Genomic DNA, 24,568 nt, shown 5'->3' with positions numbered 1-24,568 from the left:
CCCGACCGTAGTGCTGGGCGGTATATCGGTATGGATTTTTGCCCATACCACTATACTGGTCGGGCCCCTCCCCCACCCTCCGAGTCAATAAAAAAAAATTAAACTTAACCGTAATGGGGGTGGTCCGGGCCATCCATCCTTCCTTCCTGTAGTGTCCGGCGGCATTCCGGGTGGAGGGTGAACCGGTCCGGGCTGTCCTTCTCCGGGGTCCTCTTCTCCACTCCGGGCAGGCTCCGGCCTAGTACGCTGCATAGACGCCGCTACGCAGTGACGTCAGGTGCGTCACTGCGCACGGGCGTCACTGCGCAGCGGCGTCTATGCAGCGTACTAGGCCGGAGCCTGCCCGGAGTGGAGAAGAGGACCCCGGAGAAGGACAGCCCGGACCGGTTCACCCTCCACCCGGAATGCCGCCGGACACTACAGGAAGGAAGGATGGCCCGGACCACCCTGACAGGTAGGGGGAGAGAAGCGGGTGGTGGCGGCGGCCTATGGCACCGCAAAAGCCACTGCAGTGCATTGATTTAAAGCGCCCGCTTTAAATCAATGATCTGCAGTGGTGTCGAGGGGGCATAAATAGCCGATAACTTATACCGGAATATCGGTATAAGTTATCGGCTATCTGCCCTAACCTCCACCGTTTATCGGTATCGGCCCTAAAAAAACGATATCGGTCGATCCCTAGTGTAAATACTCACTGCACCCCTTCTTAAATTCTGAGAGGGGTGTAGTATCCAAAATGGGGTCACGTGTGTGTGTGGGGGGGGTCCACTGTTCTGGCACCACGGGGGGGCTTTGTAAACGCACATGGCCCCCGACTTCCATTCCAAAAAAAAATTCTCTTTCAAAAAGCTCAATGGCACTCCTTGTCTTATGATCATTGTAGTTCACCAGCAGAGCACTTGACATCCACACATGGGGTATTTCCATACTCAGTAGAAATGGTGTTACAAATTTTGGGGGTCGTGTTCTCCTATTACCCTTTGTGAAAATTTAAAATTTGGGGGGAAAAACAGCATTTTAGTGAAAAAAAAAATGTTTTTAATTTACACATCCAACTTTAACAAAAACTCGTCAAACACCTGTGGGGTGTTAAGGCTCACTGGACCCCTTGTTACGTGCCTTGAGGGGTATAGTTTCCAAAATGGTATGCCTGTTCTGGCACCATAGGGGCTTTCTAAATGTGACATGCCCCCCAAAAACCATTTCAGCAAAATTCCCTCTCCAAAATCCCATTGTCGCTCCTTCCCTTCTGAGCCCTCTACTGCGCCTATTACCCCTTGTAAGAATTCAAAAACTGGGTCTACAAGAACATGCGAGTGTAAAAAATGAAGATTTAGAATTTTCTCCTTCACTTTGCTGCTATTCCAGTGAAACACCTAAAGGGTTAACAAACTTTCTGAATGTCATTTTGAATACTTTGAGGGGTGCAGTTTTTATAATAGGGTCATTTATGGGGTATTTTTTAATAAGAAAGACCTTCAAATCCACTTCAAAACTGAACTGGTCCCGGAAAAATTCAGATTTTGAAAATGTTGTGAAAAATTAGAAAATTGCTGTTTAACTTTGAAGCCATCTGATGTCTTCCAAAAGTAATAACATGTCAACTTTATGATGAAAATATAAAGTAGACATATAGTATATGTGAATCAAGATATAATTTATTTGGAATGTCTGTTTTCCTTACAGGTAACAGATGTGAAATTTAGGTAGCCTGGCAGGGCTAGCCAGATGTCCAGAGAAAAATCCGACTTGAGCCTAGATAGGCGCACACCCGAGGATGGATTTGGAGCCGAAATGGTTAATAAAGGCTTTATTTCTAGTGTATGATGACTGATGAACCTGACAAAGAGCGGTGTCCCCTCGAAACGCGTTGTTCTATACTAGAAATAAAGCCTTTATTAACCATTTCGGCTCTAAATCCATCCTTGGGTGTGCGCCTATCCAAGCTCAAGTCGGATTTTTCTCCGGACATCTGGCTAGCCCTGCCAGGCTACCTAGATTCCACAGCTGTTACCTGCTCCTGACCGCTAGCAAAGCGGGACCGACGGCCGGCTGCCTCCCGACATATCTTCATCAAAGCGTTAAACAGTGTTGTGCCTGCCTGCACAACACATAAGGTGAGCAATATATTTTTGTCCTCCCTACGATCTTCACCATTGGAGTGCCATCTCTGTGTGTTTTTTCTCTCACTGCATTCTGTTTTCCTTACGAGAAGTTAGAAAAATGCAAAATTTTCAATTTTTATCAAATTTGGGAATTTTTCACTAAGCAATGATTCAAGTATCGGCGAAAATTTTCCACTAACATAAAGTAGAATATGTCACGAAAAGCAATCTTGGAATCAGAATGAAAAGTTAAAGCATCCCAGAGTTATTAATGCTTAACCCCTTAACGACCAAGGACCCCTTAGCAACCAAGGACGTGTATCTGAAGCCGGGACCCGGGGCTAATAGCGCGCTATTAACCCTTTAGACGTGGCGTTCAAAGTTGAACGCCGCGTCTAGAACGAAAGTGAAAGCTGCCTGGCTGCTCAGTGGGTCTGATCAGGACCACCGCAGTGAAAAATGCGGTGTCCCGATCAGCTGGGACACGAGCGGAGGTCTTCTTACCTGCCTCTGGAGTGTACCTTCGGCAATTGATTGCTCCAAGCCTGAGATGCAGGCTTGAGCAATCGACCGCCAATAACACTTATCACTGCAAAGCTATTGCTTTGCAGTGAACAGTGCTGGCAATCTGTGTGTGCAGTGTTATAGGTCCCTATGGGAGCTATAAGGCTGGGTTCACACTACGATTTGAACTACGGTTCCCGTATAAGGCTGGGAGGAGGGGTGGGCGGGGCTTAACCGTGGCGCCCGCACTCAGCCGTATAGGGGAACCGTATTTAATGTATGTCTATGAGCCGACCGGAGTGAACCGCAGCCTTCGGTCTTCTGCTTTTTCGGCCGTATGCGGTTTCCCGACCGCAGGCAAAAACGTGGTCGACCACGTTTTTGCCTGCGGTCGAGAAACCGTATACGGTTCACTCCGGTCGGCTCATAGACATACATTAAATACATGGAAAAGAGGGATGGATATATAATATATATATACAAAAAAACAGTCCTCAAGAGCACTAAGGGTATAGAATTAAAGGATAAGAAAAAGAAAAGAGAAGTTTAGGATCCAGTTAAAGTATATTTATTATAATAATGTAATAAAATATAAGTATGACCGATCGCCTTGCAGGGCCCCTTCAAAGGCGAAAGGTATATAATAGTACAAATGATATTAGGTAAAATAAATAAATAAATGTAGCACTGATCAAATAAAATAAAGATAATAAATATCCACTATAGTGAATTGTGAGAGTCTTATTCTATTGGTATAAATATATATAGTTCACAGTTCGTCACAACCAACAATAGTGCAGAAGATAGTGTTCCAAAGGTAACCAAATTATCAGTAATAATAGATTCCAGTGGTGCTGAATAGATCACATTAAAATCTCCAGTAACAGTGGATAAATCACATAAATCGTGCCGCTTGTGACTGTGTTGCGATCCTGGTTAACCACAGCGCAGTTATATCAGTAAATCCAGTAATAAAACTTGTAACTTTGTTGTGGTTTCGGAATAGTTATAACATAACTGTATCAGCGGTGTTTGTAGAAGCAATGTTCACCACTCACCCTCCTCGGCAGATCTCGGATGCAGGCTTGGTACGTCAATATCTTAAGGTAGCGATGTCTGTCTGTACTTGTGGTGCCTTGCTGAGGTACAACCTGGGTGAGTGGCTCTCCGGTGGGCTCAGAGGTTCCCGGATTGGCACGGAATGGCGTCCGGCCTCGTGGGGTGATGTCCGGGAGTTCCACCGCCCGGGGCTGTGAAGAGGATTGCAGGAAACAGGTGCGAATCTGAATAGAGCGCTAGCAGTTCGCGCGTCACAGTGGTCCCAGCAATAGGGGCATCCAGCAGTTGCAAATCAGAAATAGTGGATATAGTCTATTTTTAAGTGATGTACACTTAATAAAGTAGTGCTTAATAACGGGTCAGACACGTTTCAAGGCCGCGGGCCTTTTCTTCAGTGACAAGAGATATCTCATATCTCTTGCCACTGAAGAAAAGGCCCGAACTATAAAAAATATATCGTTAATTAAACCGCACGGTCAATGGCGTACGCGCAAAAAAAATTCCAAATCCAAAATAACTTATTTTTGGTCGCTTTTTATATAATGAAAAAATGAATAAAAAGCGATCAAAAAGTCCGATCAATACAAAACTGGTACCGCTAAAAACATCAGATCACGGTGCAATAAATTAGCCCTCATACAGCCCCTATGATTTTTTCCAGAAGTACGACAAAATCAAACCGATATAAGTAGGGTATCATTTTAATCGTATGGACCTACAGAATAAAGATAAGGTGTCATTTTTACCGAAAAATGTACTGCATAGAAAAGGAAGACCCCAAAACTTACAAAATGGCGGTTTTTCTTCAATTTCGTTGCACAATGATTTTTTTTTCCTTTTCGCTGTAGATTTTTGGGTAAAATGACTGATGATATTACAAAGTAGAATTGGTGGCGCAAAAAATAAGCCATCATATAGATTTTTAGGTGCAAAATTGAAAGGGTTACGATTTTTAAAAGGTGAGGAAAAACGAAAGTGCAAAAACAGAAAAACCCTCAGTCCTTAAGGGGTTAAAGTGAAAGTGGTCAGATGTGCAAAAAATGGCCGGGTCCTACACTGAAAATTGTCTGGGTCCTTAAGGGGTTAAAGGGGTACTCCAGTGGAATATTTTTTTTTTAAATCAACTGGTTCCAGAAAGTTAAACATATTTGTATATTACTTCTATTTAAAAATCTTAATCCTTCCAGTACTTATCAGCTGCTGTATGCTACAGAGAAAGTTGTATTTCTTTTTGAATTCCTTTTCTATCTGACCACAGTGCTCTCTGCTGACACTTCTGTCCTTGTCAGGAACTGTCCAGAGCAGGGTAGGTTTGCTATGGGGATTTTCTCCTGCTTTGGACAGTTCCTGAAATGGACAGAGGTGTAAACAGAAATTGAAAAAATTCAAATAGAAATACAACTTCCTCTGTAGCATACAGCAGCTGATAAGTACTGGAAACTTAACGGCTCTTGAAAAAATTGATGCAATAACTGAATACAATGGATGATAACTGATGACCAGTTTTGACGGACATTCTTTCAAAATAACGGACATGTGCCATCCATTATCACCATTATAGTCCGTTATTTTATTTCCATGTGACGTTCATGACGAGAGTTTTTGCAGGAGCATAACGGTAGTGTGAAAGGGGCCTAAGACTCTGTCATAGGCCTGTATGGCCATCAAAGACCAAGCCTGTTTTTTCAAATCTGGGATGTATGAATTTATTAGAGAATAACCCTGGTAATGTCATGCCAATCACGAAAATTCAGACTTTTTTTTTTTTGTCACAAGTTTTTCTTCATGTAATTTTACAATGCAAAAAATCATGAAATAAAAAAATATATTTTACTATGTTAACATGTTTTAACATTTTAATAAGTTGCATATATTTATACATACTGTGAAAATGGTTTATGAAACTTATACTTTCATATGACTAAATTATTTTGGCAGCATTTTTTAAATTTATTTATACATAAATGTATTAGAAGCAAGAACAATTTTACTTGAAATTATTTTAACACCATACTTTTTTGTAACAATTACAAAGTCAGTGGAAAAAATTTCAATTAGCTTTTCTTCACAAATGCATCCTTAATAGGACATATTTGCACATCACTTCCTATATTAGAAGAAATGCACCCTATATTTTATTGGGCTGCTGTCCCATGATAAGCAATACCCCCGCTTAGGCCATATTTGGTTCCTTGTTTGTGTGGCAGGACTCAGAAGGAGAGAAGCTCCATTTGGCATTTAGGGTATCTTTTACAGGCAGTGCTGCAGTCAGACTTGCTGTCCACAAGCGCATCCCTGTCGTTGATGCCGGTGCCGCTACGGTTGGCATCCCGCAATGCGAACGCATGGACCGACAGGTCTCTCCTCACCTTCTTGCTGATCTGTCTCCTCTGCTCTCTGTGTCTGCCGGCGCACGTCCCGCCTCCTAGGGCCAGTGCACCATTGATTGGTGCTAGTCTCTTTTGACCCTATATAACTCCGCCCTTCCTTTAATCTTTGTGCCTTTATTGCACAAGAGAAAGTGTTTACTTGTGTCTGGCCTTGCCGTGTATCTGACCCCTTGCTACGTATCCTGACCTTTCTCCTGTGCCGCCTGCCTTCTGACCTCTTGCTTCGTGACCTGACCTTGCATCATTGCTGCCAGCCCAGACCTTCTGCCTGTCCTGACTTCATCTGTGCCTGATCCTTCCTGTGCCACATTATACTTCGGCTGCCTGTGGGGACGAGTTGTATCAGGGGTATGCCACCTGCCGTAGCAAGTCCATCCCGCTTTGCGGCGGGCACTGGTGAAAATCTTCCTTACAGGTCAGTGGATCCACCTCACCACAGCCGTAACAGTATCATTTTATGCCAAATGGATTATAGGCCACACCTATTGCCTGCAAAGGATTCTTGCTGCTAGAACCATACTAAACCCCCACAAGTGACCCCATTTTGGAAACTACACTCCTTAAAGTATTCACCTTGACCAAAAAGTGAGTACTTTGAGTCTTTTTTGTGATGTTAGATATGTTGCAAAGTCAGTGGAAAAAAATGTAAAAAAATTTTTTTTCCCTCAAGTGCATAATTTGTGGGGCATATTTTTTTGAACGTTGCATCTGAAAAGGAGGAAATGCACCACATATTTTATAATGCTTTTCGTCCAGTGTTTGAAAATACCCCCGCTTATGCCATATTCGGTTGTTTTGCCACATGGTGGGATCTGAAGGAAAGGAATATAATTTGGATTTCTGGGCATCATTATAAAAATTATAGGTCGCACTCCATGCCTGCAAAGGATTGAAGCTGGCAAAACCATACTGCACCCCCACAAGTGACCCATTTTTAAAAAGTGTACCCCCTAAAGTATTTACTTTATTAGTGTGTTCTTTGAGGCATTTTTATGTTGATATTAGCATAAGTCAGTGTAAAATATTTAAATTAGCTTTTTTTCACTTATGCATCATTTGTGGGATAATTTTTTTTTTTTTAAATAGCTCCGAAATGAATAAAAAAATGCACCCCAAATTTTATTACGCTTTGTGTCCCATGTTAGGCAGTATCTATACTTAGGCCATATTTGGTTGCTTGGCCACATGGGGGGACCCAAATGGAGAGTACTGCCATTTGGTTTCAGGATATTATTATACAAATTATAGGCCGCACTTCATGCTTGCAAAGCATTTTAGCTGTCAGAACAATACTGCACCCCCAAAAGGGACCCCATTTTAGAACTACTACCCCTAAACAGTAGTGAGTACATTGAGCACTTACTGTGTGGCTGGAATTATTTCAAAGCCAGTGTAAAAAATTATAACAACTTTTTTTTCACAAATGCTTTTTTTGTGGGACATATTTTTGGTACATCGCTTCTGAAATGGAGGATTATTTTGACACTTTTTGTCCCGGGTTGGGCAGTGCCCCCACTTAGGCCATATTTGGTTGCCTGGCTGCCTGCTAGGACCCAGAAGAAGAGGAGCGCCCTTTGGCTTTCAGGACATCATTATATGCATGATAGACCCCACTCCATGCCTGCAAAGGATCGTAGCTGGCAAAACAATACTGCACCCCCACAAGTGAACCACAACATTTTTGTCTCAAAAAGAAATATGTACCGTATTAGCTAAACCAGAGACTACTCTGATTGCTCCTTGGTCGGCTAGCAGTGATGCACAGCGGTCTATGACAGTTGAAATTCCTGATGTTGAATATATCCATCATTTGGTGTAAAAAAAAATATATATATGAAAAAAACTGATTTCTTTTATTTGGGGTGGAGGGATAGTCCCCATTTTTGCAGGATGTTAGAGGTGTTCATTGGCGTCATGTCAAATGTATACTGTAGCAGTCTGATTGGTGACCCGAACGTCACCTAGTGGCTCTGTTAGGACTGCTTTCCGCTAGTATACCCTAATTTGGTGGGATAAAATAGCATAGTATTGTGTATGTAAAGTTAAATTAGCATACACTGGCGGCAAGTTGCCGTAACTGAGCCAGCTAGGTTTTTTCAGGCCACGGAAATGAATAGGGCCGCTACAGTATACATTGGCATCACTTTTTTAAATTGATGCTGACGGATACCTCTAATGTACTGCAGAAACAGGGTTCTGCTAGAGAGACAGGGAGCTCCCTCCCTCTGTCAAACCACAGCTCGTGGTCGCTTCCGACCGCAGGGACCCTGCCACGATCTTGTGGGTACACAGGGCAGTATCCATGAGATCAGTGGATGTGTATACTCGTCCAGGTGCAGGAACGATCATCTGCCCTGGACATGTATACATGTCCATGGTCCTTTTAAAGGATCTAAATGGGAAAAGGGGGTGATTCAAACTTTTATTAGGAAAATTAATTCACGTAAATTTTTTATAAATTTTTTACACAATCTTTTAGTCCCCACAGGGGACTATTGCAGGCAATCCTTAGATTGCATACACTGAACAATGCTATGCCATTGCATAGCATCAATCAGTGTTATTGGCACTCCATTGCTCTAGCCCACCATGGTTGACTTGAACACTGGGTCACGATCGGACGGCGAGGAGGCAGATAAGGGCCCACCGGGCTATCCACTCAGCTGACCCGTGACATTGCGGTTTTACTGCCGTAGTCCCAATCGGCTTCGCTGAGCAGCTGGGTGTAGTTATTTTACATTTTAGACGCCACAATCAACTTTGCCGGGCAAAACAGTGATCAGTGATGTCCGGCATTAGCGACATGACCATCCCACTATTAGCGCACGTCATAGAACGGGAGCGGGCACAGGGCGTACATATACACCCTGCATCCTCTTGGAGTTAATTATCCCATGCTGTGAACGGTGTAAATGTAAAGAAATTGCAAAATTGCTGATTTTCGGTCACATTACATCCCAGGAAAAAAATTATAAAAGGTAATCTAAAAGTCACATATACTCAAAAGTGGTACCAATAAAAACTTCAGATCACAGCTCAAATAATGAGTCATCATACAGTCCCAAATACTGAGAAATTTTTACAGAATAGGGCAATTTTAAAGGGGTATTCCGGGCATAGGCATCTAGCCTTTCCTTTGGATAGGGCACAAGAGGCACCTCTGGGACCCTCTGTGATCTCCATGCAGCACTCGGTATTCCCGTCATGAATAGAGGGGGCATGGCGTGACGTCTCCAGTCCTGGAAACACAGAGGTTTTCGAGACTGGAGAAGCAGCCGGCAGTACTCTGCGGTGGGCCCCCAGTGATCAGACATCTTATCCCCTATCCTTTGAATAAGGAATACCCCTTTAAACATACTTCTTTTGTTAAAAAAAAACTTTGAGTTTTTTTTAAAAAGTAGTAGGATTTGTTCCTTGATAGGCAACCTTCCTGTTCTCTTCCTCCCCCTCCCTACCCCTTTTGTGTTCTTTTCCCCTGTTGTCTGTCCTGTTTTTGTTGTTTTATTTTGTGGTGTCCCTTTTTCATTGAAGTGCTCTGTCTTTCCTATAGGGCCTAGATGACTACCGGGTTGGCTATTTTTGCCTTCCTCCTTTCAGAGTACCCTTTATTATTTCTGTTCCATGATAAATTGCTGGACTCTTGTTCTTTGATATGTTTCCTATATGTAAAACCTAGGATACTGTATTGACTCTCAAAAATTACTTAAAAATAAAATACTGTAGCAATAAAAAATGAATACAAATATCCACTTAGCAGTATCAGGTCCTCAACCTCTTGGTAATGCCGACTCATTTTTGTGGTGCATATTATATTGAGATTATACTGTATTCATATAATGTCTCTTTAATAAATAATGTTGGTATGAGTACACCTCTTACCTGCTCCAGTAGTGGTGATTGCAAGGACAGGATTACTTTTCAGTGGAGATAGATGTTACGTGCATCTGTACAGTAGCAATCATTAGTTGTTCCCGTTATTGTAAGAGATTGACCTCTACACCCCAGCAGTAGTGGAGGTATAATTCATCTGTATAATAGTTTATCTAGCAGCAATATTATAGCAGCGTTTTTCAGTCCCGTGCACGGAGGGATGATGCATTGATGCGGAGTGATAATGTTCAGAACGCTCAGCCTCGTGGCTGAGCGTTATTTCAAGGTGCTGATACCCTGCAGTGTTTATTCAAATTATATCTATATAGAAGATTAATATATCCGCAGCACTCCAATAGGTGAAAAATGAAAAAACTTTTATTCCATAAACAAAAGGTGAATGTCAGACAGCTACGTTTCGACCAGCTCTCCCGGTCTTTCTCAAGCCATAGTACAAATGGTGCATAACACACTATATAAAGGAATACCTATCTGGTATCAAATTATTAAATTAAGTGCAATAATTTACATATCTTATGCCAAAACCGTGATACAGTGCAATACAATTCTCAAATCAAAATTTACAAACACAGTGCATATCAATATTCCACACGTATATCACTCCCACCATGTAAAATATCCCAAATCCCTTAATTGCAGTCCTGATTACCTCTCAGGGCACCTGCGTGAATTATTAAAAACAATAACTTACAGTAAAGAGAAGGAAGTCACTCCGGATCTACACGTGGGTTCTAGCGTGTAAACATTACATTGCGCATGTGTACCGGATATACGTCATCCAGCACGGGTCACGCGATATCAGAGGCATAGATGTCACCATGGCAATCCGGTCACAGCAACGCAATGTTGTTTTATAATCGCGTTCTGGGCAGTTATATAAAGTGCATAAACTAAATATCTATAGTAAATGATAATATTGCCGGAATACAGAGTTTATTATTCGCCTCAAGTTCCGGTGTATGTCGGCTTGGTCCACTCATGGGCAGACCTGCCGGCGTGTGTGCCAGCACCATATTAGAGTAGGGCAAAAAATTTGAAAAATAAAAAATGAAAATAAAACTCCTCACACTGTTATACTTGTGCATAGGTTCCGGCTCGGTGGTTTTCCAAGCAAATGTTCATTCACACTTCCCATATATATATGTCAGCATGGTGGTATCCATGGGTAACCGGATCCGGCACAATGAAGTGTCAGAACATCCAACTTCCCATGGTTTTGGTCCTCCTAGGTCCCGTTATCATACGGGATTACCAGGAGAGCCATTCTACTACCGTGCCATCTGACTAAACCCTCACGGTCACTTTATAAAGGGACACTAATTTATCTGCACACATCCACCATCGCCTACTGAACCCAAATGTTGCACATTATGAAAGAAAATAAATGAAAAAATATATATATATATATTTTTTTTTTCATTTATTGTTTTTAAGTTATTGTTTTTAATCATTCACACAGGTGCCCTGAGAGCTAATCAGGACTGCAATTAAGGGATTTGGGATATTTTACATGGTGGGAGTGATATACGTGTGGAATATTGATATGCACTGTGTTTGTAAATTTTGATTTGAGAATTGTATTGCACTATATCATGGTTTTGACATAAGATATGTAAATTATTGCACTTAATTTAATAATTTGATACCAGATAGGTATCCCTATATATAGTGTGTTATGCACCATTTGTACTATGGCTTGAGAAAGACCGGGAAAGCTGGTCGAAACGTAGCTGTCTGACATTCACCTTTTGTTTATGGTATAAAAGTTTTTTCATTTTTCACCTATTGGAGTATGCGGATATATTCATCTTCTGTTTATTGTTGGACTCTTGACCCGGGTCGAATTTCTGCGTGCACCATTTAAAGTCATTTTCAAGGGAGTGCTGCTTCTTCTACTTCTACAGATATATATATATATATATATATATAACATGTAAAAATAGAAAATGGCAGCAGCACACTTGGTCAACAAAATGGAGGCTCCTAGCGCACTTTTTGATCAAAACGTGTCCCCCCATCCACCATGCGGAGGTGGCCTTATATTGGATGGGACCCTAACATTCACTCACACATATATGTGTGTGTGTGTATAAATGGTGTCCCAGATATATTTAAAAAGGCTGGACGCATTTCAGGACTACAGTCCTTTCTTCACCAGCGCAAATATAGGTAAGAGTTTTTTTTAATATTGTGTCAAATATTGTTATATATCTATACATGATTGGATTCACAAGGGCCCTGTGATCCAATTTAGCATTTTTGATTATTTCATTTTAATAAATTATCTATAAGACCTTGTCTATTTTTGGTTATATGTTTCCTATATGCTACTCTGGGCTGCATTTGTTGTGGGAAAAATTTTCCCACTCATTTTCTACACACTTTACATTTTGTAGCTTTCTGTGGAAATGTCTTCATCTTGTGTCATTTGTTGTTACTGTTTAAAAATTTCCAATGAATACTACATTAAAAAAAATAGAAAGAAAGAAATGCGTGTAAAGATGGGTATCATTTCAGTCGCACTGACCGACAGAATAAAGAGAACATGTCAATTTTACCATAAGTTGCACTGCGCAAAAACAAAAAACCCCAAAAGTTGTTGTTTTCTTTTCAATTTCCCATCACAAATAATTATTCTTTTGCTGGAGCTGTAAATTTTATGGTAAAATGTAAGGCGTCATTGCAAAGTACAATTGGTTGCGCAAAAAACAAGCCCTCATATGGCTCTGTAGAGGAAAAAACAAAAAAAATTCTGTCCCTCAGAAGGAGAGGATAAAAAAAAAAACTAAAACGGAAACATTTTAATTCCCTGTGTCCTCAAAGCCAAAATGGGCTGTGTCTTTAAAGGTTTAAGGGAACTGGGTCAGTCATGGGATTCCCTTTAGCTGCGTTAACTGCTGAAGAATTGAAAGTTTTGCACGTATTTATTCTTTTTTTTCTTTTCATCGCAGATAAAGCCACAAACCCCTGTAACCGTCAGGAGGATTGGGAGTATATTATTAGTTTCTGTGACCAAATCAACAAAGAACTTGAAGGGTAAGACACATTCAAATTGTGTTCTTGACTTGGCGCTACCCTGTCACTTGAACAATGGGGAGGATGTTGCGAAACTTTGAGTCGGGGCAGTTGGCAGGTGTCTCTGATGGAGACGGCACTTAAGGTGCTTCATAGGACCTATTTTATCCCAGCCAGATTACATACTATTTACCCACTTGTCTCACCTCTGCTTTCGTGATTGTGGCATGACCGGCACGATGTATCATGTGTGGTGGTCGTGCCCTGTAGAGTCCTCCTTGTGGACTAGAGTCCACGATCTTTTAACTTCTATTTTTGCATGTCATATACCGGAGACACCTGCCTTTTGTCTGTTGGGCTTAAAACCCGCCAGAATGAAGTTCAAGATTTTCTGTTTAGTTCAGCTTATTCTCTTGGCCATATTGCATCCCAATGGAAACAACAGTCTTTACATTTCTCGGAGGTTTTACAAAGGATTAACACCATAATGTTATATGAGAAATTGACTGCAATTAGGGAGACACAGTATCTCGTTTTGAGGAGGTGTGGGAGCCCTGGCTCACTTCCTCCCATAGTCCTGACATGCGCCATAGCCTGTCATTGTACTAACTGAATAGGTTTCTATCCCCGCCCGGGATGGTGGTGTTTTTTTACTTACACTATATGGTACCTGATGACGTATTTCATGTATTTATCTCTATGTACGCCACTAGTTTGGTTCACTTTTGTAGGTCATGTTTACCTTACATCATTCTGTTTATTGCTTGTACTTGTGTACATTTCTTTTTGATTCAATAAAAGCTTCATGGTTTGACCATTAAAATTGTGTTCTTGGAAGATGGGACCTGTCTAAAATTCATGTACACCCCTTTCGATCACCTGTTTGCCTCCATGTCTCTGGCATCAGTGCAATATGAGGAACTGCAGTAACCTAGGCTCCAGGCTATCAGTTTCCAGTTCTATTCCAGATGTTGGCAACCAACTGACCAGATATTGGGGACTTATTTGGAGAATGGTCAATCAGTATGTTGTGACCTGAAAAGCTCTTTAGGGTATGGTCACACCTGCTGAATTTTCTGCAGCTGATTTTGCTACCCATTGACTTTATTGAATAGGTAGGAAAATACGCAGCAACAAAATATGTTTTTCCCTGTCCCTGTGCTTTCTAGTTTCCATTATGAATTAAAATTCATTCTATATAGCTCTTGTCTTCTCTCAGTCCACAGATTGCAGTTAGACTACTGGCTCATAAAATTCAGTCCCCGCAAGAATGGGAAGCACTGCAGGCCCTCACAGTGAGTACAGTCCTTTTCCTAGTCTTTTGTGGGTACATTGTATTTGCAGATTATAATTCCTCATATAATAGCTATAATGACTTTATGGTATTTGTTCAAAATCATTGTATTTGCTTTAATAAAAAATGCATGAAAAAGTTGCCAGAAAAAGGAAGGAGAGGACCATTAGACCTTTAAAAAACATCATTTTCATTAATTGGACATTTCTGAATAAAATGGTAGCAGTTGTTTTATGCAAAAATAAAAAGGGACATGCACCGGCACACCCTGTGCCTTTACGTTGTGGTGGCAAGAATGAGTAAGTAACAATATAACTGCTCACCTTGGCATGTTGCACTCAAAGCACAACACCGACAACAGCCTTTAGAGTTGGGAATTCAGCAGCAGCCCAGGTCTGTCCGTGCCCAGTGTCCTGGGGCGTTAAGCAGCAATGTAGATATCCACACAATTGGTGAAGTTGGAGGAAAACACTTGCCTGGCGCTTGTTGGATCATGGAGCGAAGTGGTAAGGATACCAAACTTCAAGATAATTGCAAACAGTGTTTTTATTATACAAATAGTTGACAATGCATTTCGAGGGGACCTGCTCCCCTCTTTCTCAGGTCAGGGGAGGAAAACACAAACCATGGGCTGTTTTATATATATCCTGAGTATGAAAAAACCTGTGAAGAACGTCTCGACCTTCGGGCAGGTCAGATGACGTAATTACAGGCACACCTGCTGGCCAGTGTAAATGTAAACATACAGCACATGCTAAGTAACATTTGTAGACATCTGACATTTTGGGAGTAGGCATTAGTACACAAAAACAGTTCCATTTACAAAACGCTGTTTGCAATTATCTTGAAGTTTGGCATCCTTACCACTTCGCTCCATGATCCAGCAAGCACCAGGCAAGTGTTATTTTTCTCCAACCTCACCAAGTGTGTGGATATCTACATGGTAGCAGTTATGTTACATAAAAAAAAAAAACTGCTTATATATTTGTGGTCAGGATAACTATCAGAAACGAGCCCCGTACCTACCTACCCTTACACTAAAGCAGCTCGTGTTGTGTCATAACTGCTGCAACAGATATACCAAAAAGAGGGCAAAGACAATATGTGGGGTAGAACTTAAGACTTTTAAGTGCTGACAACATTTTGCAATGCAGATCAGGGATATACCTAGCATGGGACGATGACTTCCATCTACCGAGTTTTTTTATGACGTGCACCTGAATGTTATTTTTCAGAACTGCAGAGACTGCCCCTATTCTAAATGAGTGACTGGAGATGGACAACGGGTTAACCCCCAAATTAACTAGTAACATGCGACTATACTTGAGAAATACTGAAGTGGTCAATGGAGCACCAGATATGGCAAACAGGGAATCCATTGACTCTTTACCAATAACGTTAAGCCACTCTTGAATGACTCGCCTTGTCTCAGAAAACCGTAAAATGCTAAATGCACAGCTGTCTTAATGAGCAGACTAGTCACAAAGCCGAAAGTTATTCTGGATAACGCATCAGATAATCACCTGAAAAACTGACCTGACACCAGCTGCCTTGTCGTACCAACTGTACTACCACTTTTTAGTATCCCCTTTAAGATAGCCCGAATAGGGGATGCAGAGAACAATGAAGGCTGATCTGGATGTTCCAGAGAGTAAAAATGTTGTATGCCGGAAAGATAGAGTTTGATAGTTGAGTGCAATAGGTTGAGATTTGAGTGGCAGAAAGCAACAAATGCTAGTAGATATGACCAGAACCATTTTGTGGATACGTGTGCCTAAAATCACAAAACAATTCCCATGCAGTCTTATAACTCTTAAGTGTATTGTTCGATAGGGATTTGGAAATAAGAACCCTGGCAGTGCTTAAAGGGGTACTCCGGTGGAAACTTTTTTTTAATTTTTTTTATTTTTTTTTTATTATCAACTGTTGCCATGAAAACTGTTTTGTAAATTACTTCTATAAAAAATTCTTAATCCTTCCAGCAATTATTAGCAGCTGTATACTACAGAGGAAATTTTTTTCTTTTGGGATTTCTTCTCTGTCAAGACCACAGTGCTCTCTCCTGACACTTCTGTCTATTTTAGGAACTGTCCAGAGCAGCATATGTTTGCTATGGGGATTTTCTCCCCATAGCATGAGGCTGAAAAGGAACTAACCGGCACTAAGTGCCACTCACCGCTCCACGCCGGGGCTGTGGTTCTCCTCCGGAGCTCTAGCTAGCGGCAGATGGTAGTCACGAGCAGCCGTGCACCTGCCGGCGTCTGTGTTGTTGCTCGCGGCTGCACGCTAGCGAGCTTCCGGTCTCGGCTGTCAGCTGATTGCAGGTCAGCTGACCGGGACTTGCCGTTTCACCGGATGGTCACGTTCGTGGATGGCAGTAGTTGTCTGATGTAGTTTGGTTGCGGGGAGTGCTTGTGTTGACCCAGGTGGCACTGGTGGTACAAGTGGTTGAGGGGGATTAACCCTTTGTTGTCCTTCTTGCAAATGCAAAAATCCGGTGCATTAGCGCACTGTGTGAATTCGGTTCACACCGCCGTGTGAACCGAATTGTTTTTATATGCCCACTGTACATATTTTTTCGTTTCAATCTTTTTATTGAAGATTTTTCACGTAAAAACATAACATGTTACAAAAAGTATAAACAGTACTTGAACCAAGAACCACATTCCAGGCGTGCAGGTAACAGATAGTGCATGAACAATCCATATTATCACATCGCAGTTATGGTTATAAGGGTGTCATCCAGACTTATAGGCTGTCATATTTGCGCAAGGCTAGTATATACACACATCCCACCTCTAATTCTGAAAGTAAGGAGATTGGGTCCACCGTTCCCAAATGAAGGAAACCTTAGCATAAGACGATCCCTCATTTAAGGCTATACCGAGTTCATATTTGCACGCTATGTTAACCGAAGCTACCATTTCCCCTACCTCCGGAGGGGAGGGGGACTTCCAATGTCTAGTGATAATTAATTTGGCGATAACGAGCAATTTACACAAGAGAGGTCTAACCTCCACCGGGAATTCCTGAATGCCTATGAGTAGTAGTGCCAATTTGGGGGTCAGATCCGGCATGGAAGGACATATGTGCTTTAGCACCCGTTCTACCTCTAGCCAATACCTCTCCAATTCAGGGCAAAACCATAAAATATGAGAAATCGTGCCCCTACATCCGCAACCTCTCCAACATAACGGTGAAGTTGAAGGATACATAGCGTGCAAGCGAGTGGGAGGATAATACCAACACAGTCTCGTCTTTATTGCCGCTTCCACCTGAGTAATTGATCTAAGTGCTTTAAATATCCAGTTGGATGCATGCCTCCACTCAACCGGTGCTATATCTATCGCCAGTTCCTTGGCCCATCTGGCGTAAGAATTGGTACCATAAGACTCACCGCTCAGATCTAACAATTGGTAAATGGGTTTAAGTCCTTTAACACTCAAAGAAAACAATTTGAGCAGCTCATCAGAGAAACACCACTCCCCGTTCACCATGGAGGAGAAAAGATGGCGAATTTGGAGGTATTTGTAGAAGTCAGAGGCTGATATTCCAAATTTAGAGCGCAACACGGAGAATGGGAGCATGCATCCATCATTAAACAAGTGTGAAATCCTAAGTATCCCTTTTTCTATCCATGAGTTAATGTGGATATCTGGTATCTTCATAGCAACAATCCACATAGGCGTTTCTCTAGGAAAACTGTGTTGCATGTGTGAGATATGGCCGTGGAATGTAGCCCAGCACATTAGACCTGCTTTAGTGAGTGGGGACATCCCTGTAGGTAGTGCAATATTCCATATAGGAAAAAATAATAACGTTCTAGGGTGTGAGACATTACTAAGGCAACATTCAATTTGTGTCCATGGCATAATCGGAAACTCCCCCCATAATGATTTCAACTGTGCTAATAAGGTAGCTGAGTGGTATCTCCTAAGATCAGGGAAATCTAGACCCCCGCTCCGCTTATCCTTCATCAATAAAGTAGAAGATACCCTGGGCCTCTTCGACCCCCAAATATATCTGAGAAGCTCCGATTGAACCTTTTTAAAAAATGAACTTGGCAAGCTTATTGGTAACGTGCGATATAAGTATAGGAGTTTGGGCAGCACCAACATTTTAAAGGCCGCAACCCTCCCCAGCCAAGATACCTCGAACCTACCCAGTTTATCCAACTCTTTTTGGAAATTAGTAAGAAAAGGGAGATGGTTATGTTTATACAATAGGGCAAATGACCTAGTTAACTTAATACCCAAGTAGGATATCTCATCTTTTTGCCAATCAAGATTGTATAAGCTAGACATCTGCGCTAAAGAGTCTGCAGGGACATGGATAGGGAGAACCTGGGACTTCTGCACATTCAATTTGTAATATGACAGTTTTCCAAACTCCTCCAACCACTCCAAGGTCTTCGGCAGAGAATGAATGGGGTCTGACAGGGTGATGATAATGTCGTCAGCATAAAGCGAGATCAGATGGGAGTGATTTCCCACCAGTATACCCTTCACCTTGGGGTCCTGCCTAAGAGCTTGGGCTAATGGTTCTAGACATAAGTCAAATATGAGAGGGGACAATGGGCACCCCTGCCTAGTCCCATTCGATATGTCGAATGCCTCCGACAGGGTCCCATTAGTAAAGACTCTCGCATTCGGGAATGTATACAGGGTCCTGATAGCCATCATTATATAGCCCTCAAATCCCATGGTTTGTAGCACCGAAAAGGCGAATGTCCAATTAATGCGGTCAAATGCCTTTTCGGCGTCTAGGGAGAGAAATAAGGACGGAAGGGCGCGACCTTCAACTATGTGTAACAGGTTAAGTACTCTTCTCGTGTTTTCATATGCCTGCCGTTTTTGGACAAATCCCACCTGATCTACACTAATTAAGTGGGGAAGCAAGGGGGCCAGTCTGGAGGCCAGCAGCTTAGCGTATATTTTTAAATCAACGTTTAACAACGAAATTGGCCTAAAGTTGTTTGGGACATCAGGTGTCTTACCTGGTTTAGGCAGGGTTATAATTAGCGCCTCTTGGTTTTCTCTGGGTAAATTACCCGAGCCTACAACTTCTGATAAAAAGGCTTGTAAGTGGGGTGTTAATATATTTGAGAACCTCTTATAATATAGGGTCGTCAGGCCATCAGGCCCAGGAGCCTTCCCTGTTGGTAGAGACTTAATAATTTTGCGCAGTTCGTCCTGTGATATGGGCGTATTTAGCACAGATAAATGGGATTCAGACAATCTAGGTAATTTAAGGGTAGCCAAGAACTTTTCTATGTCAGGTAGGGTTGGCTGGGGGGTAGAGGGATCAGCCCTCAAGTTGTACAGGGATTCATAATAAGTCCTAAATTTGTCTGCAATATCCCTAGGGTGATAAATTTTTGTATGGGCGGAATCTCCTTTAAGGAATGGGATGCGAGATTTGACATGCTTGTCTTTTAGTCTTGCGGCCAACAATTTCCCCGACCTATTGTCTGAGGCATAATATCGTGACTTAGTTTTAACCAATGCCTTAGCGTAATCAACTAACAGGGCCTCTCTGATGTCATTTCGCACCATCCGCAGCTCTGCGGCTAGTGTTGGTGATGGATTGGATTTATTCTCTGATTCCAGCTCCCTCTGTCTAAGTATCAGCTCATTGAGGTATTTAGTCTGATGTTTTTTAAGCACGTGACCTAATTTAATGAAGGACCCACGTATAAATGCCTTATGGGCATTCCAAATCGTGATTGGATTCACATCAGGGGTTACATTGAGGGCAAAGTATGATGTCAGATCTCTCTCCAACTCACCGCCATATTGAGAATGATGCATCAAGAACGCGTTACATCTCCAGATATAAGTTGGCGGGACAGAATCTTTTTCATGCAGTTCTAACAGAATGGGGGAGTGGTCCGACCAGGTGGGGTCTAGAATAGAAGTGGATTTCAATTTAGATAGAAGTGACCGATCAACTACAAAAAGGTCTAGGCGGGAATAAGTATTATGCGTGGGAGAATAACAAGTGAAATCGCGTTCAGATGCGTGCATGACTCGCCAAGCATCAAAAACTTCCTCCCTATGGAATATGTTGGAGAGAGATATAGGCAGATGTCTACTAGTAGAGGACGTATCCATAACAGGGTCTAGGACCGCATTAAAATCCCCGCACATGAGTACATGTCCTTGCTTATACTTATTGATCAATCTGAATAACTTATTAAAAAATTTAACTTGGCCTGAGTTAGGCGCATAAACAGAAACTATAGTATAAACCACATTGTTACAGGAGCAAACTAGAATAATATATCGGCCCTTGGTATCAGTAAGTACAGATAGTTGTTGAAACGCTATAGAGCTCTTGACGGCCAGCATAACCCCACGTGATTTCCCTGAATAATGGGACTGGTATACATTAGAATAAGACGGGCTGCGAATCCGAAACGCGTCTTTTTGCATAATATGCGTTTCTTGCGCACATAGGATATCGCATCCCGTCTTTTTTGCCACAGACCAAAGAAATGCCCTTTTCTGAGGGACATTAAGGCCATTACAATTAATAGACAAAACCTTTAAGACCATCTATAAGTCCATAAATGCGTAAAACATTGCCATCTCTTCGTTGTTTCGGCATATCTGGATGGGACACCACTGCATAGTACCGACTGCGCCCTGGAAGAAAACAAAAACAAACAAGACAAACAAACAATAGAGAACAGAAAGGACAGCTCCCGTACTAGCGGGAGCCCAAACATACAGAAAGTGGGTGCTGCCAGGTTAGCACCAACTTCGGGGGCGAGGAAAAGTTCCTTGTAGCCAACTAGTTATGTCACACAGAGAGTCAACACTGTAGAGATTCCAAGCACATATGAAAAGTTCCGTTATCAACGGCGTCCACGGCGCGACGGTCCTGCCTTGTGCCAGTCTGGCTTGATATGTCCAACTGTTTCTTGGGGACGGAAGGAAGCATCTGTAAGAGGAATATCCCATTTTTGCAGCAATTCAGCACCTTCCTCCAATGACCTTATAACATGTGTAACGTCACCTTGATGGACAAGTAGGCGTGTTGGATACCCCCATTTGTATGGCATCTTAGCCTCTCGGAGTGCCAGAGTCACCGGTACAAGACTTCTCCTGAGTTGAAGTGTATAGGCTGACAAATCTGCATAGAGCGACACCCCAAGGAACTTTGCCGGCATAGCAGCCTTTTCTCTGGTTTGGTATAATAGTGCTTCTTTGATATGGTAAAAGTAAATACGTGCTAAAACGTCTCTGGGGACGGTATCCGGCAGGTGTTTTGGCTTCGGGACCCTATGGGCCCTATCAATTATCAAGTCCCCAGGGGAACAATTCGGGACCATTTCTTTAATGAGCTCTTGTATGTATGGAACTAAGTCCTTTGTGGGCACCTCCTCAGGCACCCCTCTAAATTTCACATTGTTTCTGCGGGAGCGATCTTCAATGTCTGCAATTTTCAACCGCAGCGCCTGAACCTCCCCCTCCAATTCATAGTGAGCGTCAATAAGGGTGTTGTGGGACCCAGTCAGCTCTGCCATCTTAGTTTCAGCATGGTCAACCCTCCCCTCCAGCTCAGACACCGAGGCCTGAAGTGGTTGCAGAGTGAGGAGAATATTGCTTTGTATAGAGGAGTTTAACATTTGCAGCATATTTTTCAGAGAGGTCTCCGTCACAGGGGCCTCTGAGGTAGGTAGGTCTGTGAAGGGGTCAGGCAAATCAGGCAGTCCCTCTCTCACTCCATTCGGCCCCGACTGCGCCCCTGAGGTAGGCGGCCTGTTTCGCTGTTTAGCAGGACTCCCCTGAGCAGAAGAAGCGGGCGAGGCCGGGGTGGATGAACGTACCTGGGAAGCTGTTGCGGAGGTACGTGCTGCCTGCTCCGATCCCTCCCGTGCAACTAGTGAGGGAAGAGAGCAACTGCGGTCCCGTAGCAGCGGGGTCTCCGGCTCCGGAGAAGAACGCCGCCGTCTGGATGAGGAAGGAGCAGGAGAGGGGGGTCCGGCGCCATCTTGAGTCATGCGGCTCCTCGGCGTGTAGTAGAAGTCTGTCAATTTCTTGGGTCTCCCGAAGCCCCGCGTTCTTCTTTTTGTGGCCATGAATGCAGAGAGGGTTCCGACACCCTGCAGTGTACTTTTCAGCCAGAATAATGTGCCGTAGTCGCTGTAAGAAGTCGCTGTGCTCCGGAGCTACAGAGCTACACGGCCATCACTGTCGGCAGCCAAGCCACGCCCCACTGTACATATTTTTTAAAGTAAAGCCCCCCCAAAAAAACTTTTTGGGGGTAATTTTGCTGTTTTCCCTGATTCATCAAATAATTTATTTTCCCTACAATTACTGCTTGCTTGTTGGTTATGTATTTTACACTGTGCATTATCGAACTCTGGGGCTCATACCTTGTCCAATGTTTTTCTTAATGTGTCCCTAATTGGGGGGTGGGTGGGGGGGGTGTTTGTCCATTGCTAGGAAAATGGTTCCTTTATATGGCTCTCGATATCTCCTCATTCCCCAACTACTGTAGTTCTGTATTGTGGGAGGTTTCTGAAGTGCTCTCTTCATTAGACAGCGCTGGGGTGCCGTTATCCTATGCTAGAGTATTCGTTTCGCTCCCTGCCTTTGTAAGTTTATATGCTCTTTCAAGCCTTCTGGACTTCATTCTATGAGGAGGGAAGAGGCCAGTCTGGGAATTGGTCCAAGCCTAGTTGCTCCCTTACAGCGTGGAAAAAAGGATGTCCCTAGTGTGCTAGTGGCCTCTGTTATACTAGTGATGGGTAGGTAGGGTGGAGGGATCATTGGCGGTTAACCATAAGGCAGGGGTACCTATTTTGATACAAAAAGCCTTTTCTAGAGACATATCTGATATGCAGAAGGGATGATGACAGGAGGGTTTGTAGTGTCCGGGTGACTACAGCCACAGACGACCTTTACCTCTATAATGTTTATGGCCTTAAAACTGGCACGGATCCTTTCTTGGATTGTCTGGCTCGGCTGCCACATTCTTGCCCTCTCCCTCACAGGGTAGTAGCCAGGGACTTTAATGCTGTTTTGAACGGCAGAACAGGAGTGGGGGTGGAAACTCTAGAGGGCCATCTCAGTGAGTGGACACTCCTTTGAAACTCTGGGCCGATCAGTCCTCATTACTGGATGGTGGAGTGCTCTTCACCCTGAAGCGTGAGAATACAGTCATTTCTCTCATGCCCATAATAGAAATGGCCACGGACTGACCATTGTTTTGTTTCTGTTTCCTATTTCCCAAAAGGGCTCCAAGTATCTGTTATAGACCAGGTGATCTCTTACCATGCTCCAGTACTGCTTTTTCTTTAGGATACTATTCCCAGAGGAAGTGACATTCTTTGGAAATTCCCAGGGGGCCTGGCTAGGGATAAGCAGTTCCAGACACTCCATGACAATGAGGAACATATTTCCTCTACTTAATTATAATGGGATACCGCAAAAGCGGTTATTCGGGGGAAAATCATGGCATACCAGTGTACGCAAATAACATTGTTAGGGACACCCCTCCAAAAGACCTATACTGCAGTCAGCCCAGTGACTTTCAATAAGAAGGCTGAAATCCGCGTATGAGTCCTGGCTGGAAAGCAGGGAAAACCTCCACAGTTTGATGCTCTTCTGTTTAGCTATGGCAACAAACCAGCAGGATCGTGGCATAGTTTGCAAAGGGGCAACCCCCCCCCCTTCCACATTCCTATGTTAAGGGATTGTGCCACAATACAGTCTCTGTACTCTGAGGGGTCCCAATCCCCTGACTCAAGGGATTGGCCATCTGGAATAGTTGTTCCAGTCTCTCAGGAGGAGCTCACAGGAGTGGTAAAAGTTCTTCTAGCCCACTAGGCCCTGAGCCAGATGGGCAATTTTTACAAAATATTGTTACCAGATATTTCTCCTACCCTGCTTGTTCTCTACAACTTATACTGTTGTGCTAATTACAGGCCCCAAAATAAATCACTGTCTGATCAAAAATATTGTCAGCCATATTGTGAATGGTGGCCGTCTTGGGTGTATTCTATGCAGGCCCAAGTGGGTTCATGAAAAGGCCACAGTTTCTTCTAGTTCTATTTCTCTACAAATGTGTCTTTCTTCGAAAAAGGAATACCTCTTGTCTCCTCAGTTATTTGTGGTCTTGTGATAAGACAGAGGGGATTTGTTAACATTAGAACAGAGCCATGTCTGATCACCCCCTACAATAATGTCTGCTGGTGGAACAGAGAGGGGGGGAAGTGAATGGAGAAACAGAGTGATTGATCGATAAATATGTATATTCTCATGGATACTACTACTTTAATACATTAAAGGAGTAGTGCA

General features: G+C 42.8%; 1 protein-coding gene across 2 annotated transcripts in view; it reads left to right on the top strand.

Annotated features, from left to right (window-relative positions):
- Nucleotides 1–24,568, top strand: part of GGA3 (golgi associated, gamma adaptin ear containing, ARF binding protein 3) — a 110,260-nt gene that overhangs the window by 13,524 nt on the left and 72,168 nt on the right. For both annotated transcript variants that reach the window (XM_056550038.1, XM_056550039.1), the window contains exons 2-3: nucleotides 12,901–12,985; nucleotides 14,184–14,259. In XM_056550038.1, coding sequence (XP_056406013.1) covers nucleotides 12,901–12,985; nucleotides 14,184–14,259 — 161 coding nt within the window. The remainder of the gene's footprint in view (nucleotides 1–12,900; nucleotides 12,986–14,183; nucleotides 14,260–24,568) is intronic.

The sequence above is a fragment of the Hyla sarda genome, chromosome 13 (genome assembly GCF_029499605.1).
Source record: "Hyla sarda isolate aHylSar1 chromosome 13, aHylSar1.hap1, whole genome shotgun sequence".
Lineage (NCBI taxonomy): Eukaryota > Metazoa > Chordata > Amphibia > Anura > Hylidae > Hyla > Hyla sarda.
Note: the sequence above shows the minus strand (reverse complement) of the source record. Positions and strands in the feature narration are given on the sequence as shown.